Source organism: Caretta caretta, chromosome 5 (genome assembly GCF_965140235.1).
Source record: "Caretta caretta isolate rCarCar2 chromosome 5, rCarCar1.hap1, whole genome shotgun sequence".
NCBI classification, from domain to species: domain Eukaryota; kingdom Metazoa; phylum Chordata; order Testudines; family Cheloniidae; genus Caretta; species Caretta caretta.
The window spans coordinates 90,533,637-90,555,454 of NC_134210.1; the positions used below are offsets into that span (position 1 = coordinate 90,533,637).

The window sequence follows — 21,818 nt, forward strand, 5'->3', positions numbered from 1 at the left end:
TGCCTGATGTATGCTTACCAGAACAACTGCTGTACACCCAAGTCACCAAAGGAGAAATGAAATGGGGAGGCCAAAAGAAATGCTTTAAAGACATCCTCAAAATAAACATCAAGAGATGTGGCATTGACACCACACACTGGGAGACAGTAGCCCAGGACAGGGATAACTGGCAAAGACTTGTCAGGCAGGGAATATTCATTTTTGAGGAAAATCACCTTGCCCTGGTTGCAGAAAAAAGCCCCAAAAGACAAACAACTGTCACGCAGCAATCGCGGCCCAACCCTGAATTCCAACACCACCTGCAATGTTTGCCAATGAGTTTGTGGCTCAAGGATCGGACTCTTCAGTCATTGAAGGATCCATAAAAAATAAACACCTGTGAAAGAGATCATCCTTGACCTCGTGGAATCGCCAACACAGACACACATGTGGTAAAAGAACTTGAATGGATTAGAGTAGCCAATGGCTACTACTGGATAGGTGGTGACAGGGTTGGGCCAGATGGCTACAGGAGAGTAACAGAAGGCAGATATATTAGCCCCAGGTTAAGTAGGTCCCTTTTCCCTGGGTAAGGTAACAGAAGGTTCCAGAACCAGGAACCTTCTGGAGACAATTAAGACAGACAGGCTTATTAGAACACCTGCAGCCAATCAAGAAGCTGCTAGAATCAATTAAGGCAGGCTAATCAGGGCACCTGGGTTTAAAAAGGAGCTCACTTCAGTTTCTGGTGCGTGTGTAAGGAGCTGGGAGCAAGATGCGCTAGGAGCTGAGAGTGAGAATGCATACTGTTCGAGGACTGAGGAGTACAAGCATTATCAGACACCAGGAGGAAGGTCCTATGGTGAGGATAAAGAAGGTGTTGGGAGGAGGCCATGGGGAAGTAGCCCAGGGAGTTGTAGCAGTCGCACAGCTGTTCCAGGAAGCACTCTAGACCACTGCATTCCACAGGGCCCTGGGCTGGAGCCCGGAGTAGAGGGCGGGCCCAGGTTCCCCCCAAACCTCCCAACTCCTGGTTAGACACAGGAGTAGTTGACCTGGACTGTGGGGTCACGAAAACGGCCAAACTAAGGGCTGCCGTGAAGCTCCAAGGTGAGCAAATCCCCCAATAGGCGCAAGACCCTCCAAGGTAGAGGAGGAACTTTGTCACAGTGGTCAAGATTAACTCAGTTTATTACTGCCCAGGGATCTTTGCAATAACCACCCCATGATGTTGCCTTGAGTGGCAAACTTCTGCAACCATCTGTTGTGGTTTTAAAGTGTGGATTTTCATATTAGGACATGTAAACTAAAAACAACAGACTATACCAGAAATTTTCAGCAGCCTCCTTGCTACATTAGCAAGGAGTGTAATCATAATTGAATAAGAGTTCTCTTTCACACACACAACTCAGGATTTCATTCTGATCGATCCTTCAAACACACACAAAACCCCATTGTGGTCTGCAGTCATGGAAATGGTTGCAATATCACAGTTCTGTAGACTTTACTGATGAATCAAGTAAGAGGAGATGAAATACAATTGGGAAAGGACTTATGTGAACATAAAGATCTCTTATCACTTTTAGCTTTTTGAAAATACTAATAAAAACAGACAAAAGTGATAACTGGATGGAACTTAATTAGATTTTTCAAAGCAACACTCACTAACATCCCCCTCTATGCAGGTGATGCACAGATCTGCCTCTCTAACCCTGAATTCTCCCCCTTTGGTCAGACTTGCATCTTTAACTGCCTTTGAATGACATCTCTTCTTGGATGTCTTAGTGCCAACTCAAACTCAACATGGTGAAAAACATAATTTCTGATCTCCCTTTCCTCTTCCACCCATTCAACACAGACAGCTCCACCATACTCTTTGTTATCATAATTCAATGAAAATGCTTGACTGGTGCATATCTGCAGCTAAAAAGGCAAATAGGTTAGATTATCTCAGTCTATATCTAATGGGTCTAAGTTTGGTCATCCGATCTTTTCAGTCTTCACCACATATTTCTTAAATTGTGAAGATAAAAAAGCTATAGGCATTGTAGGACTGACATATAATGAACTATAATTGTAACAGCTATATTTATTAACACAAAAATAAGTCAGTGGGGACTTCACTAAGGTATCCTATTTATGATGGTAGGTTGGCATTATGAAATCTGATTAGTTCTTCCTTTTACCCTGTTTTATACATCAAGATTAAGAAGAAATCTGAACCTGAAAAGCAGCACTTTTAGAACCAATGAAATTAAATACTTCTTACACACTGTGTAGCTTACCAGAGGAATTTGCTCATGCAGGAGGTTATCCAGACTAATTCTGTGGCTAGATATTATAAAGGACAGGATAATTGCATGATTACTAATATTATTGTGTAGCTATACAAGTTAATGGTAAGCGTACTAAGATCTTATGCTTGAAGGTGCAAGACAACAGTACTCTATATTTGGCTAATGATTAAATTCCAGTTTTTGGAGTACTGCCAAGGGTGGCACACCACAATGGCCAAGCTACTGCACATTAAGATTCTGCAACAACCACAAATGGGATCACAGCTGTTTTAAGGGATCTAAAGACCATTTGGTAAAGTTCTCAACCAATTTTTTAATTCCCTTCTCCAAATTAATCTGTGGGTACTCAGAATGACTATTTTGTTTTGGCCAATTGTAGAGATAGTGACAATCTTTAAAATTTAGATCCCGATCCTGGTTCCAGTTTTATCTCTGAAATAGAAACTGGTGTTCTATGTTTTAGGAGTTTTTCAGTATGAAAGTTCCACTTTAACAATGAGAGGGAAAGAATGGTTACTTACTTTATGGTAACTGTGGTTCTTCAAGATGTTGCAGCCAGTGTGGATTCCTGGTTAATGACTGATTGTCTGCATGAAATCCACCAGGTTGTTGCTGATTCCTGGAAGGTGAAGAGCCATTGGGGTTATTCCATGCTTGTGACACCACATCCATAGCTTGATAGCTTCTTGGCACAGGGGTAATGATCAGGTTTCTCCTTGCTTGTTAATATAGTACAAATTAGATGTATTTTCTGTCAAGATCTGCATTGCAGAATTTAATTTCATAGAACAAAGATAAATGTCATGCATGGAAGCCTGATAGTTCTGAGCTCCAAGATGTTTGTGTCAAATTTCATGTCATTCTGTAACTAAGTCCCTTGCATCTGGAGATGGTTCAGATGAGTTCCCCAACTGGTTACTAATGCATCCATGATTAGTGTCATTGTGGGAGGAGGGGCAGAGAATGGTATTCCTCTTCATACATTCTTGGAGTCTAGCTACCAGTTCAGTTCCAAGATGACATAAGGTGGGACTATGACCTTATCATTCATCTGATGTCTTGATGGGGAATAGACTGACCTCAGCCAGAGTTACAGAGGCCATGGGTGAAGTCTGGCACATGATGTCACATATGTGCATGCTGACATATGACCTAGCATTCCGAGGCAAGTCCATACCACCATGGTTGGATCTGATATTATTTAGTTCAGTATTGACTGCAGGGACAGGGACCTGTCCTCGAGTAGCTATACTTCTACTGACCATGAGTTGATCATGGCTCCTATTAATTCCTATTTATCTCTCATGGAGTGAGAAATGACTTGTTATAGTTCACCAAGAGGGCCAGCTGGGCAAACAGGAAGAGGATGTATTCCAGGGGTGTGGTGGTCTCCTGCCTTTGATCAGCCAGTTGCCTAGGTGCAAGTAGTTGTGGATGCCTCTCCTCCTTAGGTATGTCATTTTAACTCACCATTCTATGGAGAGTCTGAATGACAGTACGTTGTACTGGTAATGGTTGGGCCCTACTGTGAACCCCAGGTATTTCCTGCGAGTTGAGTGAATGAAAATACACATCCTATTAGGCAAGAGCCATGAACCAGTCCTGAGCCTGCAGGGATGGAATAATGGAGGCAAGGATTACCATCCTGAATCTGAGACGGCATATGCATTTGTTCAGTCTTCCCAGGTCTATGATAGGATGAAGACCCCCTTTCTTCTTCAGAATATGGAAATATCAGGACCAGAAGCCTCTTCCATTCTAATCCTGCAGTACCTCATCTGTGGCTTCTAGATGACGAAACAAGGCAACTTCTGTTTGTAGAAAAGTATCCCTGAAAAGGGATGGCTGGGGGGCAAGGATTGGAATTTGATGGGGTACATATGAATTATGATCTCTTACATCCATCTGTCAGATGTGATGGAAGACCAAGCCTGGTGGAAACGGACAAGGTGACTTCCAAAGAATACATTCTGTCCTGGACTGATTTGGATATGGCTCCCAACAACCCCATCAAATCTGCTGTCTTGCAGCAGGTGGGAAGTGTGATACAGAGAAGGAAGAAGACGAGCATACTTCATGAGTCTGATACTTGTAAGACTTACAATATGGGTCTGGTATGCAAATCTCCAAGGAGCACAGGGTGGCCCTCAAATCTTTAATGGAATGTAAAGCATTTGCTAAATATTCAATTCTTTCGAAGGGCAGGTCTTGTATTGCAGCTTGCACCTCCCTGGGGATGCCTGACGGTATTAAACACAAGGCTCTTTGCATTTTATAGCTCTAGCCATGTATCTGACTAGTGTCTGAGGTGTCCGTGGCAGTTTTAGCTACTAAATGGTCCTCACTGATTATGTCCTGAAACTCTTCCCTACTATCTGGTAGAAGTTTGGCTAAGAAGGATGACACTGTCCAATGTTTAAAAAGTTGTACTTATAGAGAGTTCCAGGGAAGTGGAGGAGTAAGCTTTCCTTCCAGAAAGGTCAATTTTATTTTTTCTTTCTCCCTTGGGGTGCTCTTGTTGGAGCTAGATTTCTCCTGCACTGCAGAGACAACTCACAAGCCCAGGCTGGGTTGAACATAATGTTCAAATCCTTTCTGTGGGACTTGGTACCATTTTACAAACCTTTTTGCTGTGGTAGGTGTCTGCCAAGAAGGATTTAACAGGGTTGAGTATCCCTTTTTTTAATTGGGAGAGCAATTCCAGCAGGATCCAATGCAGTCAGGATATCAAATAATTTATGGGACTTCTCCTGTATCACTGAAGACTGAATGTTCAAAATGTCTGCTATCCTCATTAACACCTCTTGGAAAGCTATTTACTGCTTCATCTGGCAAAAATGAAGTGAAGTTCTTGGGAGGCTAAGGGGGATGGTGTTGCTGTCCCAATACTATGTCTGATGATGCGCGACATTCCTCCCTGCCCAATGTCAGTTGTCTGTCTAGGGATGTTGCTGGAGAATGTGATCTTCTAAGTTTTCTGAAGTGAGAAGGGAATCAACTTCCTGGAAGCCTGAGATGACGGTTTTCAATATGCCTTCAATATGGCCATGGTGGCAAGCCATAAAGATATGGTTGGCTTGCATGGTGGTGGCCAGTCCATTGCCAGTCAAAGTAAAGCTGTGACAGAGCCCTGAAAGAAGAGATTCCAGGTCTTTCCACTGGGTCCCTGATGACCTTGAGGGAGATGGATTTCTGCTTGATGATGGTCAGAAAATGTGACCTGGTGACAGGAAAGAGGCAGTACTTTCTCCCAAGGCAGTACCAAGGCATATGGTGTTCTCAGTACTGGGTTCTATTCCAGTGCTGGCAGTGGTCTCAGTACCAGGTTCATCATTGGGGTATATGTGGCTCCTCCAGTAGGATGTCTTCCAGTACCATGAGTGATTCTAATGGAGTTCACGTCAGTTTCTGCATGGTCATCATTGCTCATGGAGTCATTTCCTGAGGTATGCTTTGCCAGTACTGCAAGTATAACCAATTCAACTTCACTAGCTCTTATTTTTGTATGATGCTTAGTGGGCTTATCCCTGAAGGTATGCTTTGGCCTCTCTTTGAGGGATGATACCATGCTGTGCCTAGAGTCTCAGGTCCTATGCTCAGAACATCCTCTATCAGCACTGAACTTCACTGCCATGGGTGTCAGTGTTCCCAGTATGGGGCTGGAGTATAGATCCCCAGTTCTTTTCTCAACATTGAGGGTCTGTCAGCACCAGCTTTCAGTGTCATACCTCTGCAGTAAGGGGCATTGACGGACATTGATTTCTTTGGTACCTGATCAGCCTCAGTATTTGCTTAGTCAGGGTCCGAAGAGACCTTTATCAGCTGCTCCAGCAAGTGGAACTTATGATGGGCATCTTTGATGAAAAGGAGCGACATATCATGCACCAGTCTAGCATGTGGCTTTTGCCCAGACAACCAGCATCTGGTGTGGCCATCAGTTAGCAGGATCAGGCTTTGCATGATGGACAGGGTTTGAAGCCTGCATATCAGAAGGGAGTGCTGAACACTTAACCATATGGTATAGGTGGATAAGTACAGGGGGAATGTCTGTTTTCTGGGGTAGGAGGGGCTTCAAATTCATCATAGTAGGGGTTTTGAAGCAATTCCCTACCAGTGAGGCAGCTGACAATCCAGTAGAAGAATCTGCTAACTCGAAGGAGCAGCAGGTTGGACACTGCTGGATTTCGTCTCAATACCATGGGCAGCAAGAGGGAAGTAGGGGGTTGAGGTCACTCCCTGTTATGTCCTCACATAGGAGCGTGAGGAAGCACAGGGCACATGCATGTGTCAAAAGACTCTGATCTTACATATGTAAGTCACATGCACACTTACAGTGGGATCTACACAGACAGATACTTAAAGCAAGGGACAATACAGAATAAACAATAAAAAAAGAACAATGGAGACTTACTGCAGGCTATACAGTAAGCAGCAGCAAACACTTAAATCCTGCTGTGTCCACTAAAATGTCTTTGACAACAGTTTAAATGAGCCATAGAAATCGAAGAGACAGGAATGATCACCAGACCAATGAGTTGCTTTTATGGCACCTACCCTGTAACATGTAATAGTGACAGAGTCTGTGAGGAGAAATGATTAATGATTGTTTCACATTCATATGGGAATACCACTGTGTGAAAGGCAAGCAGAATGGAAGATATGGAGAGACTGGGACATCCCAGGGAGAAGGGGAGCAGAGGGCAAAAGATAAGACAAATAAACTCTTCTCTGGTGTCAAATAGGAGACAGCATTTTGGCCCTTAAAAAAAAAATTGGTTGGTTACACTACATGTGTACGCCCCCCCACACAGACGTTTTTAAAAAGCAACACTTGTATAATTAATGTAAAACAAGGCAAACATGATTCCTTAACACTGAAACAAAGGAAAGCAAATATCCAGATAAGCCACCTATCACCAGAAGCCAGGTTCCTAGTCTAAAAATATAAACTGGTAATCAGCAGCTTTGTTGGTAGCAGCTGTATGGTAGCTAGCGATAAGGCTTGCTTTTGTGTTTGTACCTATCGTCAAACTGCATACTTGCAAATGTGTAACTTGTCTGACCCTGCTTACAAGTCCGATGTACAATTCATCAGTAAGCATCAAAGCAGCTATTAAAGAGAGTAAAGTTATGCAGAGATGGTGAGACAGCCTGGAGCATAACACTGACTGGGACAACATGAGTCTAAAAGGTAGAACTTTTTCTGCTTCTTGTGAACCGCAGGAGTCCAAGAGGGAACAGCTCTCAGGTCCTAGTGAAAAGGTGTGTTGTTTACAATACTCTAAATCATATCCTACAAGCTGATATGTGGGGCAGCACAGGGCTAATGGGAGGTGGAACTGGCATGCCTTATTTTTTTGGCTACAGGGTGTGGTGAGAAAAGCTGTGCATTGTGGAAAAGTTAGACAACTCCTCCAGTTATCCCAAGAACATCACAAACCCCCAAGAAACCCATCAAAACAACCCCACAGTTTTTGTGCCATCGTTAGTGAGGCAAGAGCCCCCTTCTTTGACATGTCCATTGTTAGCTTCAATGCCTGGGACAAAACCCCCAAAATCTCAGTTATTACTACGCAAAGGATATATATATACATTTTATTACGCTTTGTCCTTTGGTTTTTAAGACTTTATTCAGCCTGGGGGTTAGATCAGTGGTTTTCAAACCGTGGGTCATGGATCGGAAGGCACTGGGTCGCGGCAGCTCTGGTCAGCACTGGTGACTGGGACATTAAAAGTCCCGTCGGCGGTGCTGCCCAGCTAAGGCAAGCTAGTTCCTACCTGTTCCGACACCACGCTGTGCCCCAGAAGCAGCCAGCAGCAGGTCCAGCTCCAAGGGGGGTGGGCCACAGGGCTCCGCACGCTGCCTCAGCCCCGAGCATTGGTTCCACACAGTTCCTAGCCAATGGGAGCTGGGGGGTGGGGGCTGGCGATGCCTGCAGGAGGAAGCTGCGCAGAGCCACTTACGCATCTCTGCCTAAGAGCCAGACCTGCTGCTGGCCACTTCCGGGATGCAGCGCGATCTGCGGTGCCAGGACAGGCAGGAAGCCTGCCTCTGCACCCCCGCTGTGCCGCTGACCAGGAGACACCCCAATCCCCTGCCCCAGCCCTGAGCCCCCCAAAACCCATAGCCCCCTCCTGCAACCCAAACCTCTCATCCCCAGCCCCACCCCAGAGCTTGCACCCCCAGCCCTGAGCCCTGACCCCCCTCCCACATCCCAACCCCCTGCCCCAGCCATGAGTCCCCTCCCACACCGTGAACCCCTCATTCCCGGCTCCACACTGCAGCCATCACCCCCACACCCCAACTCTCTGCCTCAGCCCTGAGCCCCTCCCACATCCAAAACCCCTCATGCCCAGCTCTGTTGGGTCGCGGGCATCAACAATTCTCTTCAACTAGGTCGCCAGAAAAAAAGTCTGAAAACCACTTAGTTAGATACTGTACCTCGTCTTTGTGCTTGTCTTCATCCACAATATAAAGCAACTATTATGGCTTTAAACAAGGAACTTTGTTCAGGAAATGGCCTCTTGCTATTTTCCTGAACGGAAGCACTTATAAAATGTTTAGAAACATTTTATATCGAACACAAACCCACATTTTTGAAACCTTTAAAAAAATTCACATAATGCAGAAGAGGAGAAACCTAGTTCAAATTAATTAGGGTATCTTTTTTCTTCAGAAAGAAATAAGGAAATGCAGTAGATGTAATCAGATGATTTGGGTGTATTTCCTTTGGAGGGGAATGGATGGATGGATGCAGAGGGGGAAATGGGCAGGAGGGAGAGAGAGAGCACATGTGCAAAGGAAAAGAATATGCCATTGTATTTTTACCTTAATACTTGCAGCTCTTCTTTAGAGTTCTGCACCTCATCTCTGAGCCGTCGCCAGCGCAGCAAAGCTTTCAACTCCTGCTGCTCTCTTGCTTCGTCATGTGGCAGCTGCTTAGCATAAAAATACGTAGTTCATTGTTTGTTGTTTTCCCCAATGGTCAATAATTTTCTGATGGAAAGACTTGTTTTGTTTCCCTTTAATATGTAGGAGGAGCAGACGATGGCACAAACATCCGCACCCTTGTTGAAAAATGCAAGCTTTACAAAGGGTTAAGACCAGCACAGGGAAAACAGGAGCCTCACTGGGAGCATCAAATCAATAGTCAGTTAAATATTTCTGCCTGAGGAGGGAGATAGGCAGGTTGTTTTCTCCTCAGAGATTGGCAATAAGTGAACTGGGCATACAGTACAGATACCTGGCATATCAGTTCTGGCTGCATCTTTATTCTTCCCAGCCTTGAAAGCAGAAAGCTGTTTTGTGTCCTGATTTCACTCCTCTTTCCTACTATTTCAGCTTTGCTGGTGAAAGCTCCCTGTTGCATTTCCCCCCCTACCAAAAGCATATTTACAGTGATGGTTGCTAATGATATGCCAATTTGTTGGATACAAATGAATTAACTTCTGATTTCTCCTTATGGAAATAAAATTTGACATTCTCTTGAACTACACTACTCTTGCAGTCTGAGCTGCAGTTACTGTGATGTAATATAGAGTATATTTATAACACCATTAATATACAGCAACAAAATTACCCGATGATTAAAAAAGAAATACTTTTCATAGCCTTGTAAATTAATAGGAATAAAATCATCCAGTTGTGATTTTTGTTGCCCATTCCCTGCCAGTTCTGCAAGATTTGCTACAGAGCAAATGCTTTCAGCTGGCTCAAAACAGACTAGAGGCAATGAATAGAAGCAGCTTGTAACAGAGGAGTGATAGTAAAGATGGGGATCAGAGAAGAGTTTGAGGATGGGAAGGGAAAGCAGTTGGGCAGGGCCTGCATCTTTCTTTCTTTCTCTCTCTAGAAATCTAGATGTGGTGGTGGTAATGATTTTATATAGTGCCATATATATGTCTGGTATTTTACAAAACAAACAAAAATAGAGTCCCAGCCCAGAAGCGTCCTTGGACACTGATGGACTCCACATGACCACATGGTGTTGTTGACTTAAGTGGTGCTCAGATATGGGAAAGATGATTAGATGGGTGGAAAGGACAAAAAAGAGCAATGGATTGGGAGAAATTGGGCAATTTTGAGTAGTGGGTCTTTGGGTGGATGATCATTGAGAAAATATGTTTCAGCTCTTATAATGCAATGACCTATACCTTTGAAAAGGTTCATGTTCAGTGTGGTTAGGTGTGGAAGTAAGGAATTTTAAACCAATTTATAGTGCTGCTGGAATCTGCATTCTAACAGACGTAGCCTCAGAACGTACTACTTTTAAATATAGATTTATAGTAATTTCCTTCCATTTAATACTAAGGCATTCAGTTAGAGAGCATCTTAATTTCTACATTATAAAACAGAATGGTGATCTGTCTTCATACCTGTTGTGCTACTGCCCAAAATACATCTTCCAAGTAAGTAGCAAACCCTTCACTTATCCATTCTTCAGTCCAATCACGAGCACCAATGGCCAGTCCAAACCAAGCATGAGCAATTTCATGGCACAGACGTGTTCCACAGAGATGGCTCCCTCCAGTTAATACGCTCTGTGACAGGAAGATGATGTGTGGGCTGCATAATACGAAGGACAAAACACATTATAGTCCTGTTACAGCATGCATTGCGTGGCTATAGTAATATGTAGACTTTATTAGCCTTATCAGCCTGTTATTACTATATGCATGTTAGGTCATGACAGCTTGGGCGTTTTTGGGAATTAGGTTGCACTTTAATGTTGTCTGGCAGAGATTCAAGCTAAAATTCTGCCAAGCAGTTTTTTCATATTCAACCATCAAACGTATATTACCTGTAATAAGTAACTTAAACCAAAGTTTTACATTTTTCAAATTACAAGGCTGATTTATTTCAGTGGAAGCATTTATATTTAAGCTAGGATAATAAAAGAGCAGGTGTGAATACAGACAGGAGGTATTTATCAGTAAAATGATCAAAGTAGGAAATAAATACAGCAAAAATGGTTTCAAAAGAAAACAACTTGCTATCCAAAGGCAACAAAAAGCGTGTAGGATAAAGCACACACATACAAGCCATATTTGATTTGTTACAATCCAGACAAGTTAACAAACATGATACAGTCTAAGAGCCCTATGCTTCAATCACTCTATGAGGTGCACAGGGAAGCAGAAAGCCCTTTACCACATGACAGGTTTCAGAGTAGCAGCCATGTTAGTCTGTATTCGCAAAAAGAACAGGAGTACTTGTGGCACCTTAGAGACTAACAAATTTATTTGAGCATAAGCTTTCGTGAGCTACAGCTCACTTCATTGGATACAGTTGGGGGAAGGCAGAAGGGAAATGTAGATACGTGGTGTTTTCTTCCCCACTCTGCATAGTCCCCACTACGCCCCAATGAATATAACAGAACCCCTGTACTAAGGGAAGGTCTGGTCTGATGGGGGAGGAGTTGGGGAAACATGCTTTATGTGGTATAATTCACTAAGGAAAATGCTTAAATTGTATTGCAAATTATGGCTGCTGTGCTCTGCTTTCTGAGATAGCTTCGTCTACACTTTTGTCAAGAAGAAATTCAATGATCCAGTAAAGTTACTGAACTACTCTTGTAATAAGGTGCCTCTTGGTGTGAGTAAGGGTGGCAGAATTTGGCTCGAGGTGATTATGATCCAAGGGATTAAAGGAGAATTACCAGCACAGTGCTGCCAGTGCTACAAATGGGCCTGGAAAAGGGACAGAGCTAGGCTCCTTTCATACATATGTAGGGTTGTCAACAGTAATCACACTAACCCAAACATTCTTGCCCTGCCCCTTTCCTGCCCCACACCGGCCCTTCTTTGAGGCCTCCCCCCTCCATTGCTCACTCTCCCCCACCCTCAATCACTTTCACTGGGCTGGGGCAGGGGTTTGGAATGTGGGGGGAGCTCCAGGCTAAGCCTGGGGCAGGGGGTTGGGATGTAGGCGGAGGTGCGGGGTGCAAGCTCTGGGAGGGAGTTTGGGTGTTGGAGGGGGGTCAGGGCTGGGGGACGGGGGTGGGGTATGTGGTATAGGCTTTGGGATGGGGCTCAGGGCTGGAACAGGGGATTGGGGTGCGGGAGGGGTGAGGGCTCTGGGAGAGAGTTTGGGTGCTGGAAGGGATCAGGGCTGGGGAGGGGGTTGGGGTATGAGGTATAGGCTCTGGGATGGGGCTCAGGGCTGAGACAGGGGATTGGAGTGTGGGAGGGGGTGAGGGCTCTGACCAGGTGGTGCTTACCTCAGGTGGCTCCTGGTCAGCGCCGCAGCAGGGCTAAGGTAGGCTTCCTGCCTGCCCTGGCCCCACGCCACTCCTGGATGTGGCCAGCATGTTCCTATTGTCCCCGGGAGGGAGGCAGGGGTCTCTGCATGCTACCCGCTCCCTGAGCACTGACTCCACAGAAATGGGAACTGTGGCCAAAGGAAGCTCCGGGGGCAGTACCTGCTGGCAGGGGCAGCGCGTGGAACTCCCTGACCCCTGCCAGGGGTCGCAGGATCGTACTGGCCACTTCAGGGAATGGTGTGGGACCAGGTCAGGTAGGGAGCCTGCCTTAGCCCTGCTGCACAGCCAGACTTTTAGCGGCCAGAAAATCTCCTGGTTTGGCTTCAGTGGCCTCCAGGAGATGGAGCCAAATTCTGAGAGACTCCTGGCAAAACCGGGAGGGTTGGCAACCCTATAGATATGGATCAAGATCCAGTATTTCCCTTCTAATTTCAGGTATCCTCTGCCTCCACCTAATCCATATCCCAAACGTTTTCCAAGATCCATACCATCTGAGGTGATGCAGCATAATGGTAAAGAACAGCAAGTTTTAGAGGTAAGTCTCACCTCCTGAACACTGGCCAAATGGCCTTACGACATTTCCAAGAAGTAGATTCTAGTAATCAAAGATCTTCTCCAACCTGCCATACCCTTCCGTTAGAAACGTTAAAACACCCACCATTCTCTTGCACTTAATCTACATGTCTGGATCTGACATCTTAATTTAAAACACCATGGCTTGTGGTTAAACAAACAACAACAACAAAAGACCCATACAATAATCATCATCTTCTAAAATAATAATAGTTCAAAAAAGCAGGTTAATTGCACTCAAATCAGCTAGTATCACAACACACATTGCAAAAAGTTCTAGTAAAGGAATCAAGTTACAGAGAACAAAGAGCAAGAATAAATAGCACTTCTCCAAATCTCTACAAAAATCAACTCAGATTATCAAGAACAACAACAAAAAAGGGAGAGGAAAAAAGCACAGAAGCTGCTGAACATGATGAGACACTCCATTTGATTACCAAGCCCCTGTTGAGAAGAATAACTGCAACTTGGGGGTATTGCTTTGGCCATTTTTAAGTAAATGATCCCTAGCTGTGGCATGTGCAGTCCTACAAAGAAAAACCACAGAAATGTATCAAGTAAATAACATTCCAGACATATTGTTGACAGCGTTTCGACCATTTGGCTAAACAAAACAAGGGTAACTTCATGCCTTATAAACAGGCTCGGATTAGGGTATGCTTTTTAAGTATCTACTAAACATATATAGGGAAATAAAGGTATAACTTTTATTTCCCAGTGTCACAGTTTCTATTCTAAGTTACTTAAATAACAGAAAGGTCACACTTTGGCATTATGCATCTTTTGGGGAAAAAATAATTAATTAATTTTTTTGGTGAGGAAATATATTCAAGGCAGATTCCGTCCAAAAGGAAAATGTGAAGCTTTCTAAACGAATGGAAAATAAAGGTGTGTAGGAGCAGAATTTCATTTTAGAGTATTTGTGCTCACCTTGCCCCCCTTTCTCTGAGAATACCTCAAATCCTCCCCTTTATTTTGCTTGCTGTCATCATGCCAGCTGTTCTTCCAGTTTAGGGCATCACATAATTCCCTTCTACAGTTTATCAACCCCACTCCTGAGACTGTCAGATGTGCAACCACAGAGCAATGTAGGGTGCTTGTTTATCCTAACCTCACTTTTTCTAAAGGCTGAACATGTAGCCTCCACAGAACTTCCAGTGCCTACTGATCCAGGAAGAAGTCTGAGTCTTCAACTATAGTGCCATGTATTTATTTTAGAGAAATTCTAGCTTTCCAGCATATATTTGAAGACCATATATTTAGGCCCCCTTAATCTCACAAGACACTACATTCTGTCAGATTATGTGGGATGTCAGCTGTACTCATCAATATTACCTACATTTTTTACTACCAGTATCATTCCCGAAGGGCTTGATAAATACAACAATGCTCCATGTGAAGCCTAGGATAACAGGGATGATGACAAGGTTGTAACATCTAGTAGTCCAACAGAATTTTCCATCAAGGATATGAATGTTGTACCCTGGTCATCAACATGATTTACTGATTCTAAGCTCAAGGTTTGGTACCTGTTGTCAGGAGCTCTTGATGTCTACATTCTAGGATACAATCCAGCATTTTAGCCCATGAGGTGCAAATGTGTCTGAACACTACATTCCCGAATGAGTACAATCTTCACATTTGCCACCAACTCCTAAGGTTTGTACTAATATGCTGGACTTCTTCACCTGACATATTCCAGCACCAACTGTGTCAGCAATATCATGTCATTTTAACTACTATCATGCTGTAAGTACGGGCAGTCAGCCTTCAGACAATGAACGATCTCCAACTCAGTTGTTTTTCTTTCAGGGAAATGTGTTGAGTAAAGGAGATATACATTATTCCTGACCTGTGCTGTTACTTAGAACAATGGACTTTCTCTATCAATGATATTTTCAAATTGAAAATATTTCATCTCTGATCGGTCAAAATTCTGCAGTTTCTTTTCAGGCATTCAGGCAAAGCTCTTAACTAACACAATAGGGACTATCATAGGGTTTGGCCCATACTGCTAAAACATGAAATAGAATAACCAGTAAGATAAAGAGAAAATAAATATTCAAAAAAATGTCTTAGAATAGCCATACTGGGTAAGGTCCATCTAGCCCAGGGTCCTGTCTTCCAACAATGACCATTCCAGAGGGAATGAACAGAACAGGGCAATTTTCAAGTGAGCCATGCCCTCTCATCCAGTCCCAGCTTCTGGCAGTCAGAAGTTTAGGGACACCCAGAGCATGGGGTTGTGTTCCTGATCATTTTCAATAATACGCATTGATGGTCCTATCCTCCATGAATTTATCCAATTTTTTTAACCCAGTTATATTTTTGGCCTGCACAACATCCCTTGACAATGAGTTCCAAAGATTGACTATGCATTGTATGAAGAAGTACTTTCTTATGTTTGCTTTAAATTTGCTGCCTATTAATTTCATTGAGTGATCCCTGGTTCTTGTGTTATGTGAAGGAGTAAATAACATTTCCTTATTCACTTTCTCCACACCAGTCATGAGTTTATAGATTTCTATCACATTCCCCCGGAGTCATTTCTTTTCTCAGCTGAACTGTCCCAGTCTTTTTAATCCTTCCTTGTATGGAAGCTGTTCCATATTCCTAATCATTTTTGTTGCCTTTCTTGGTACCTTTTCCAATTCCAATATGTCTTTTTTGAGATGGGGCAACCAAAACTGCATGCAGTATTCTAGGTGTGGGCATACCAGGGATTTATACAGTGGAATTATGATATTTTCTGTTTTTTTATCTACCCGGTCCTAATGATTGCTAACATTCTGCTGTACATTGAGCAGATATTTTCAAAGAATTATCTATGATGACTCCAAGATCTCTTTCTTGAGTGATAACAGGTAACTTAGACCTCATCATTTTGTCTGTATAGTTGGCATTATGTTTTCCAAAGGGCACTATTTTGCATTTATCAACATTTAATTTAATCTGCCATTTTGTTGCCCAGTCATGAAGTTCAGGGAAATCCCTTTGTAACTCTTCACAGTCTGCTTTGGATTAAACTATCTTGAGTAACTTTGTGTCATCTGCAAACTTTGCCATCTCACTGTTCATGCCCTTTTCCAGATCATTTACTGGTCACAGTACAGATCCTTGGGGAATCCTGCTATTTACTTCTCTCTACTGTTAAAACTGACCATTTATTCCTACCCGTTGTTTCCTATCTTTTAAGCAGTTAGTGATCCCTGAGAGGACCTTCCCTCTTATCCCATGACTGCTTACTTGGCGTAGGAGTCTTTGGTGTGGGACCTTGTCAAAGGCTCTCTGAAAGTCCAAATACACTATCAACTGGATCACTCTTGTCTACATGCTTGCTGATACCCTCAAAGAATTCTAATCAATTGGTAAGACATGATTTCCCCTTACAAAGCCATCTTGACTCTTCCCCAACATACTGTGTTCATCTATGTGTCTGATAATTCTGTTCTTTTCATTTCAACCAGTTTCTCCGGGACTGAGGCTTACTGGCCTGTAATGGTCTGGATCACCTCTGGAGCCTTTTTTTTAAAAAATCAGCGTTACATTAGCTATTCTCCAGTTATCTGGTACAGAGGCTGATTTAAGTGATAGATTACATACTACAGACAGTAGTTCTACAGTTTCATATCTGAGCTCCTTCAGATCTCTTGGGTGAATACCATCTAGTCCTGGCGACTTATTACTGTTTAATTTATAGATTTGTTCCAGAACCTCCTCTACTGACAACTCAATCAGGGACAGTTCCTCAGATTTGTCACCTGAAAAGAATGGCTCAGGTATGGAAATCTCCTCACATCCTCTGCAGTGAGGATCAATGCAAAGGAGTACATTTAGCTTCTCCACAATGGCCTTTTCTGCCTCGAATGCTCCTTTACCACCTTGATCATCCATTACAAATTTTTTTGCTTTTAGTTTTGGGGTCTTTTGCCAGTTGCTCTTCAAAATCTTTTTTGGTCTGCCTAATTATAGTTTTACACGTGACTTGCCAGAGTTCATGCTCCTTTCTATTTTCCTCAGTAGAATTTGACTTCCAATTTTTAAAAGGATGTCTTTTTGTCTCTAACCATCTCTTTTACTCTGTTATTTATCCATGGTGGCATTTTTTGATCCTCTGTTGTTGTTTTATTTTGTCCTTTGGGACATACGTTTAGTTTGAGACTCTATTATGGTGTTTTAAAAAATTTTCCATGCAGCTTGCAGACATTTCACTCTTGTGACTGTTCCTGTTTGCTTCTGTTTAATCAGCTTCCTCATTTTCTGCATAATTCCCCTTTGTGAAGTTAAATGCTACTGTGGTGGGTTTCTTTGGTATTTTTTCCTGTAGAAGCTCATTAAATGTTATTACATTGTGGTCACTATTACTGAGCAGTTCAGTTATATTCATGTCTTGGATGAGATGTTATGCTCAATTTAGGACTAAATCAGGAACTGCCTCTCCCTTTGTGGGTTCCAGAACTAGTTGCTCCAAGAAGCCATTATTAATGGTGTCTAGAAATATTATCTCTGCATTCCACCCTAAGGTAACATGTACCCAGTCAATATGAGGATAGTTGAATTCCCCCATTATCACTGGGTTTTCTGTTTTTGTAGCCTCTTTACAATCTCCCTGAGCATTTCACAATCACTGTCACCATCCTGGTCAGGTGGGCAGTAGTATATTCTACTGCTAAACTCTCATTATTCAAGCATGGAATTTTTATCTGCAGAGATTCTACGGTAGAGTTGGATTTATTTAATTTAGATATTTCCTATATTTGACTATGCTTTCTTTCACTTATAGTGCCACTCCCTCACGAGCACGATATACTCTGTTGTTTCTATATATTTTGTACCCTGGTATTACCAGGTCCCCTTGATTATCATCATTCCACCATGTTTTTGGGATTCCTGTGGTATCTATATCCTTATTTAATACCAGGCACTCAAGTTCACCCTTATTATACTTCTAGCAATTGTATACAAGCACTTACAAAATTTGTCACTATTTAGTTGTCTGCCTTCACCTGTTGTCATATTTTGAAGATGTTATACTGGTTTAACAGTTAACAGCTAACACATGTGAGATTTTTTTCTCCAAACCAGAGTCCCAACATCATTCAAATAGGTGTCTGCACTTTCTCAGCCTTCTGATCCCTATGCTGTCAGCTTTTCTCATTTTCTCTTGAAGGATGGATGACATGGTTTCATATTAGAGAGACAAGGGGGGTGAGGTAATACCTTTTATTGGACCAACTTTTGTTGGTGAGAGAGACAAGCTTTTGAGCCACACAGAGCTCCACACCCTCCTTGTCTCTCTAATATTATGAGACCAACACGGCTACAACTGCACTACATATATATTCTCATGTTGTCAGTAAGAATGAAAATAAAGCTTCTTATTTATAACCAGACTACATAACATGTTGAACAGCAGTGTGTCTGGACAACCTCTTTCCTCAAGGTCAATGTAATGGGGTGCTAGCCATTTAAGACCAGAGGAGGCTGTTTAAGAGGCAAGCTATCCTGTTCCAGGTGTCCAGGAAAGGCCCGAAGCAGTAATTAAAATGGACACTGAGTGAGAGGAAGATGGTCCCGGGCAATAGTTAGTGTCTGGGGGGTGGGGATGGGGTGAGATGAAGGAGTATGAAAGCCCAGACTGCTGTTCCTTTAGGGCCTGGGACCAGGATCCTTTCTGAGTGAGTGGCACAAGGCTCCCCTCTCTCCCAGCCAGCCCAGACTAGTGTTTGGGGTAATTAGACCCACTGGAAACGTCAAGGGAGAGGTCAGATGACAGGGTGAGTGACTCAGAAAAAGGCATCAACCCAAGTCAGAGAGACTACATAGGTCAGGGTGGTCAGGCCTGAAACCACACAGTCCCAGGAAAGAGGGCTTTGGGGTCCTCAGCCTAGAGGTGAGCAAGAAGATTCTCTTTTGGGAACTGGACTATGTTTAATAAATCAGACTCCAAAAGAGGGGGAATATTGTTTTTAAAGACTCAGGTGTGAGTGGATTATTTCCAGGAACCTGAGGAGAATATGAGACAGAGGACAACAGTGGCACTCCACGCAGCAAGGGGACATGCTTAGAAGCACCCCTCCTACCACAGGTGCCGACTCCATGGGTGCTCCGGGGCTGGAGCACCCACAGGTAAAAAATGGTGGGTGCTGAGCATTCACCAGCAGCCCTCCTGTCAGTTCTCCCCCACCCCACCAATGTTTCCCGCCCGCCGGCAGGCACTGCATATTAGTGCCTCACTCTCCTTCCTGCCCACCGTGATCAGCTGTTTTGTGGTGTGCAGAAGGCTGAGCGGGGAGGAAAGAGGATGTGGCGTGCTTGGGGGAGGGGGCAGAACTGGGCGAGAAGAGGCCAGGCGGGGGGCCTTGGGGGAAGGGGTGAAGTGGCGGTAGGGCCTGGAGCAGAGCCGGGGTTTGAGCACCCCCTGGCACTTTGGAAAGTCAGCACCTGTGCCTCCTACAATTAGCATTGGGCAGACAACCACCCGGAGCCTCTGCAGTTCCTTTGGTGCCCTGCTTTGCATTCATCTTTCCGTCCATCCCTAAGTTGAGGGTCCAAAGCCCTCCTTCATGGGACTGTGTAGTTCCAGTCCTGCCCTCCCTGGCCTCTCCCCTTTAGTCCAAGATTAAGTTTCCACAGCCTTCCTTCTGGGACTGTCTCCCTTTAAGTCTTGGCCTCCCTCGCCTATGAACTCTCTCTGATTGGGTTTGAAGTCTCCTTTTTGAGTCACCCAGTAATCTGATCATTTTCTTCTTTAAATTTCCCACATGAGTCTAACTACCCCAAACACCAGTCTGGCCTGGGTGGGAGAGAGGGGAGCCTTGCCCCACACACTGTACAAGGCTCTTGGTCTTGGGCCCCTACAGGGATTAAAGGCCTGGCCTTTTCTACTCCTTCCCCCTTTTAGACACGAACTATTGCCCAGGCCCATCTTCCTCTTACTCACTATCTGTTTTGGTTAGTTCTTTCACTTTCCCCAGACACCTCTCAAACTACTACTGTCTCTGGTCTTCAGGGGCCAGAACCCCGATACAGTCAGACACAAGCTCTGGTCTAAGAGTGGGTTTTCTAACTGGCTCTTGAGCTGGAGTCTACAACATACATCATTGTGCTGTCATATGTCAATCTAAAATATGCATTTAACAGAGAAGAAAAAGTTATAGCCATTCCTCACTGTGACGTTGCACCGCATAATGCTTTATGGAAATATGCTTATGAAAGTAAATATGACATAACTGGAATATGTTTTATGCTAGACATGCCATGTAACACATCTCTGCAAAGGTTATGATCTACTGAATATATTCATCCTATTTGTATGAATGTATCATTTTTGTACTCGAAGTTATGAATATTGGCTGTGTACTTGTCTGATTTTAAGCAACCTTAGTAAGGCATTTGGTCAGCTTCTTTAGAAAGAAATTTGCAAGTTAAGTGCCCAATCAAGAAACACTTAACAGACAATGGATCTTGGAAGACTCCAATCCACATAAGAAGTCTACCTGAGAATGTTCAAAGTTGCATGTGAACAATGACTGCTGCCTGTAAGTTCTGAGTCATGCATGGACACGTGACTTGCCCATGTGACTCCAAAACTCCATCTTGTGGCTGGGATTCTACACAGGGGGAGGGAGGGGTGTCCACCCACAAGAGGAAATCTATTTAAGCCCCTGGGAGACTCCTCCATCTGGTCTTCAGCTGGCTCAAGAGATAGCCTCTCCAATCTGAAAGGATACCTGAAAGAAACTGGAACAAAGGACAGTAACCACGGGGGTGTGACTGATTGCTGGACCCAGACTAGAAGGAGGGTAGTCTGTAAAAGAAGCTTACTGGAACATCTCTGAGGGTGAGGTTTCATCTGTAATAATTTTCTTACTGTATTAGGCATAGGCTTGCGTGTTTTATTTTATTTTGCTTGGTAATTCACTTTGTTCTGTCTGTTACTACTTGGAACCACTTAAATCCTACTTTTTGTATTTAATAAAATCACTTTTTACTTATTAATTAATCCAGAGTATGTATTAATACCCTGGGGGGGGGCAAACAGCTATGCATATATCTCTCTATCAGTGTTATAGAGGGCGAACAATTTATGAGTTTACCCTGTATAAGCTTTAAACAGACTTATTTGCGGTTTGGACCCCACTGGGAGTTGGGCATCTGAGTGTTGGAGACTGGAACACTTCTTAAGCTGTTTTCAGTTAAGCCTGCAGCGTTCAGGGGACGTGGTTCAGACCTGGGTCTGGGTTTGCAGCAGGCAAGCGTGTCTAGCTCAAACCAGGCAGTGTTCTGAAGGACCAAGCTGGCAGAGGAAACAGCTCAGGGCTAGTCTCAGCACATCAGTTGGCAGTTCCCAAGGGGTTTTCTGTGATCCTAACTGTCACACTCGCCATCCAATAGTTACAGGAATTTAACCTTCTCTTCCCTTATGTGGAAAAGAAGAACTTGATCTGAGTTGGGGATGAGAACAGTTAATTCACTTCTGCAATTACATTAAGACCTGACCCACTCTGCCCAACCTATACAGAACCTGAAGGGTTCTGAAGGTTTTTACTTGAAAATTTGTTGGCTCAATTTGCAAGTAACTTCTGCCAGCAGGCCAGAACAGGTTGCACGGGTGTGGTAAGAAGCACTGGTAGCCATACCCAGTGAACAAAAAATACAGCAATCCTTCCCAGAAAGCTGGAGTGGTTCCCAATGCCCATTATAG

The 21,818-nt window shown here is 43.6% G+C and overlaps 1 protein-coding gene across 27 annotated transcripts in view; it reads right to left on the bottom strand.

Annotated features, from left to right (window-relative positions):
• The window catches only part of AOPEP (aminopeptidase O (putative)), a 412,311-nt gene that overhangs the window by 195,359 nt on the left and 195,134 nt on the right, over positions 1 to 21,818 (bottom strand). For 24 of the 27 annotated variants that reach the window (XR_012668547.1, XR_012668548.1, XM_075128663.1 and 21 more), the window contains 2 exons: positions 10,653 to 10,842; positions 9,106 to 9,215 (listed from right to left, as the gene is read on the bottom strand). Coding sequence is in view for 25 of the 27 variants with exons in the window: in XM_075128663.1 (XP_074984764.1) it covers positions 9,106 to 9,215; positions 10,653 to 10,842 (300 nt within the window). In the remaining 2 variants the exon portion in view is untranslated. The remainder of the gene's footprint in view (positions 1 to 9,105; positions 9,216 to 10,652; positions 10,843 to 21,818) is intronic. The other 3 variants (XM_075128662.1, XM_075128664.1, XM_075128666.1) reach the window with 1 other exon arrangement.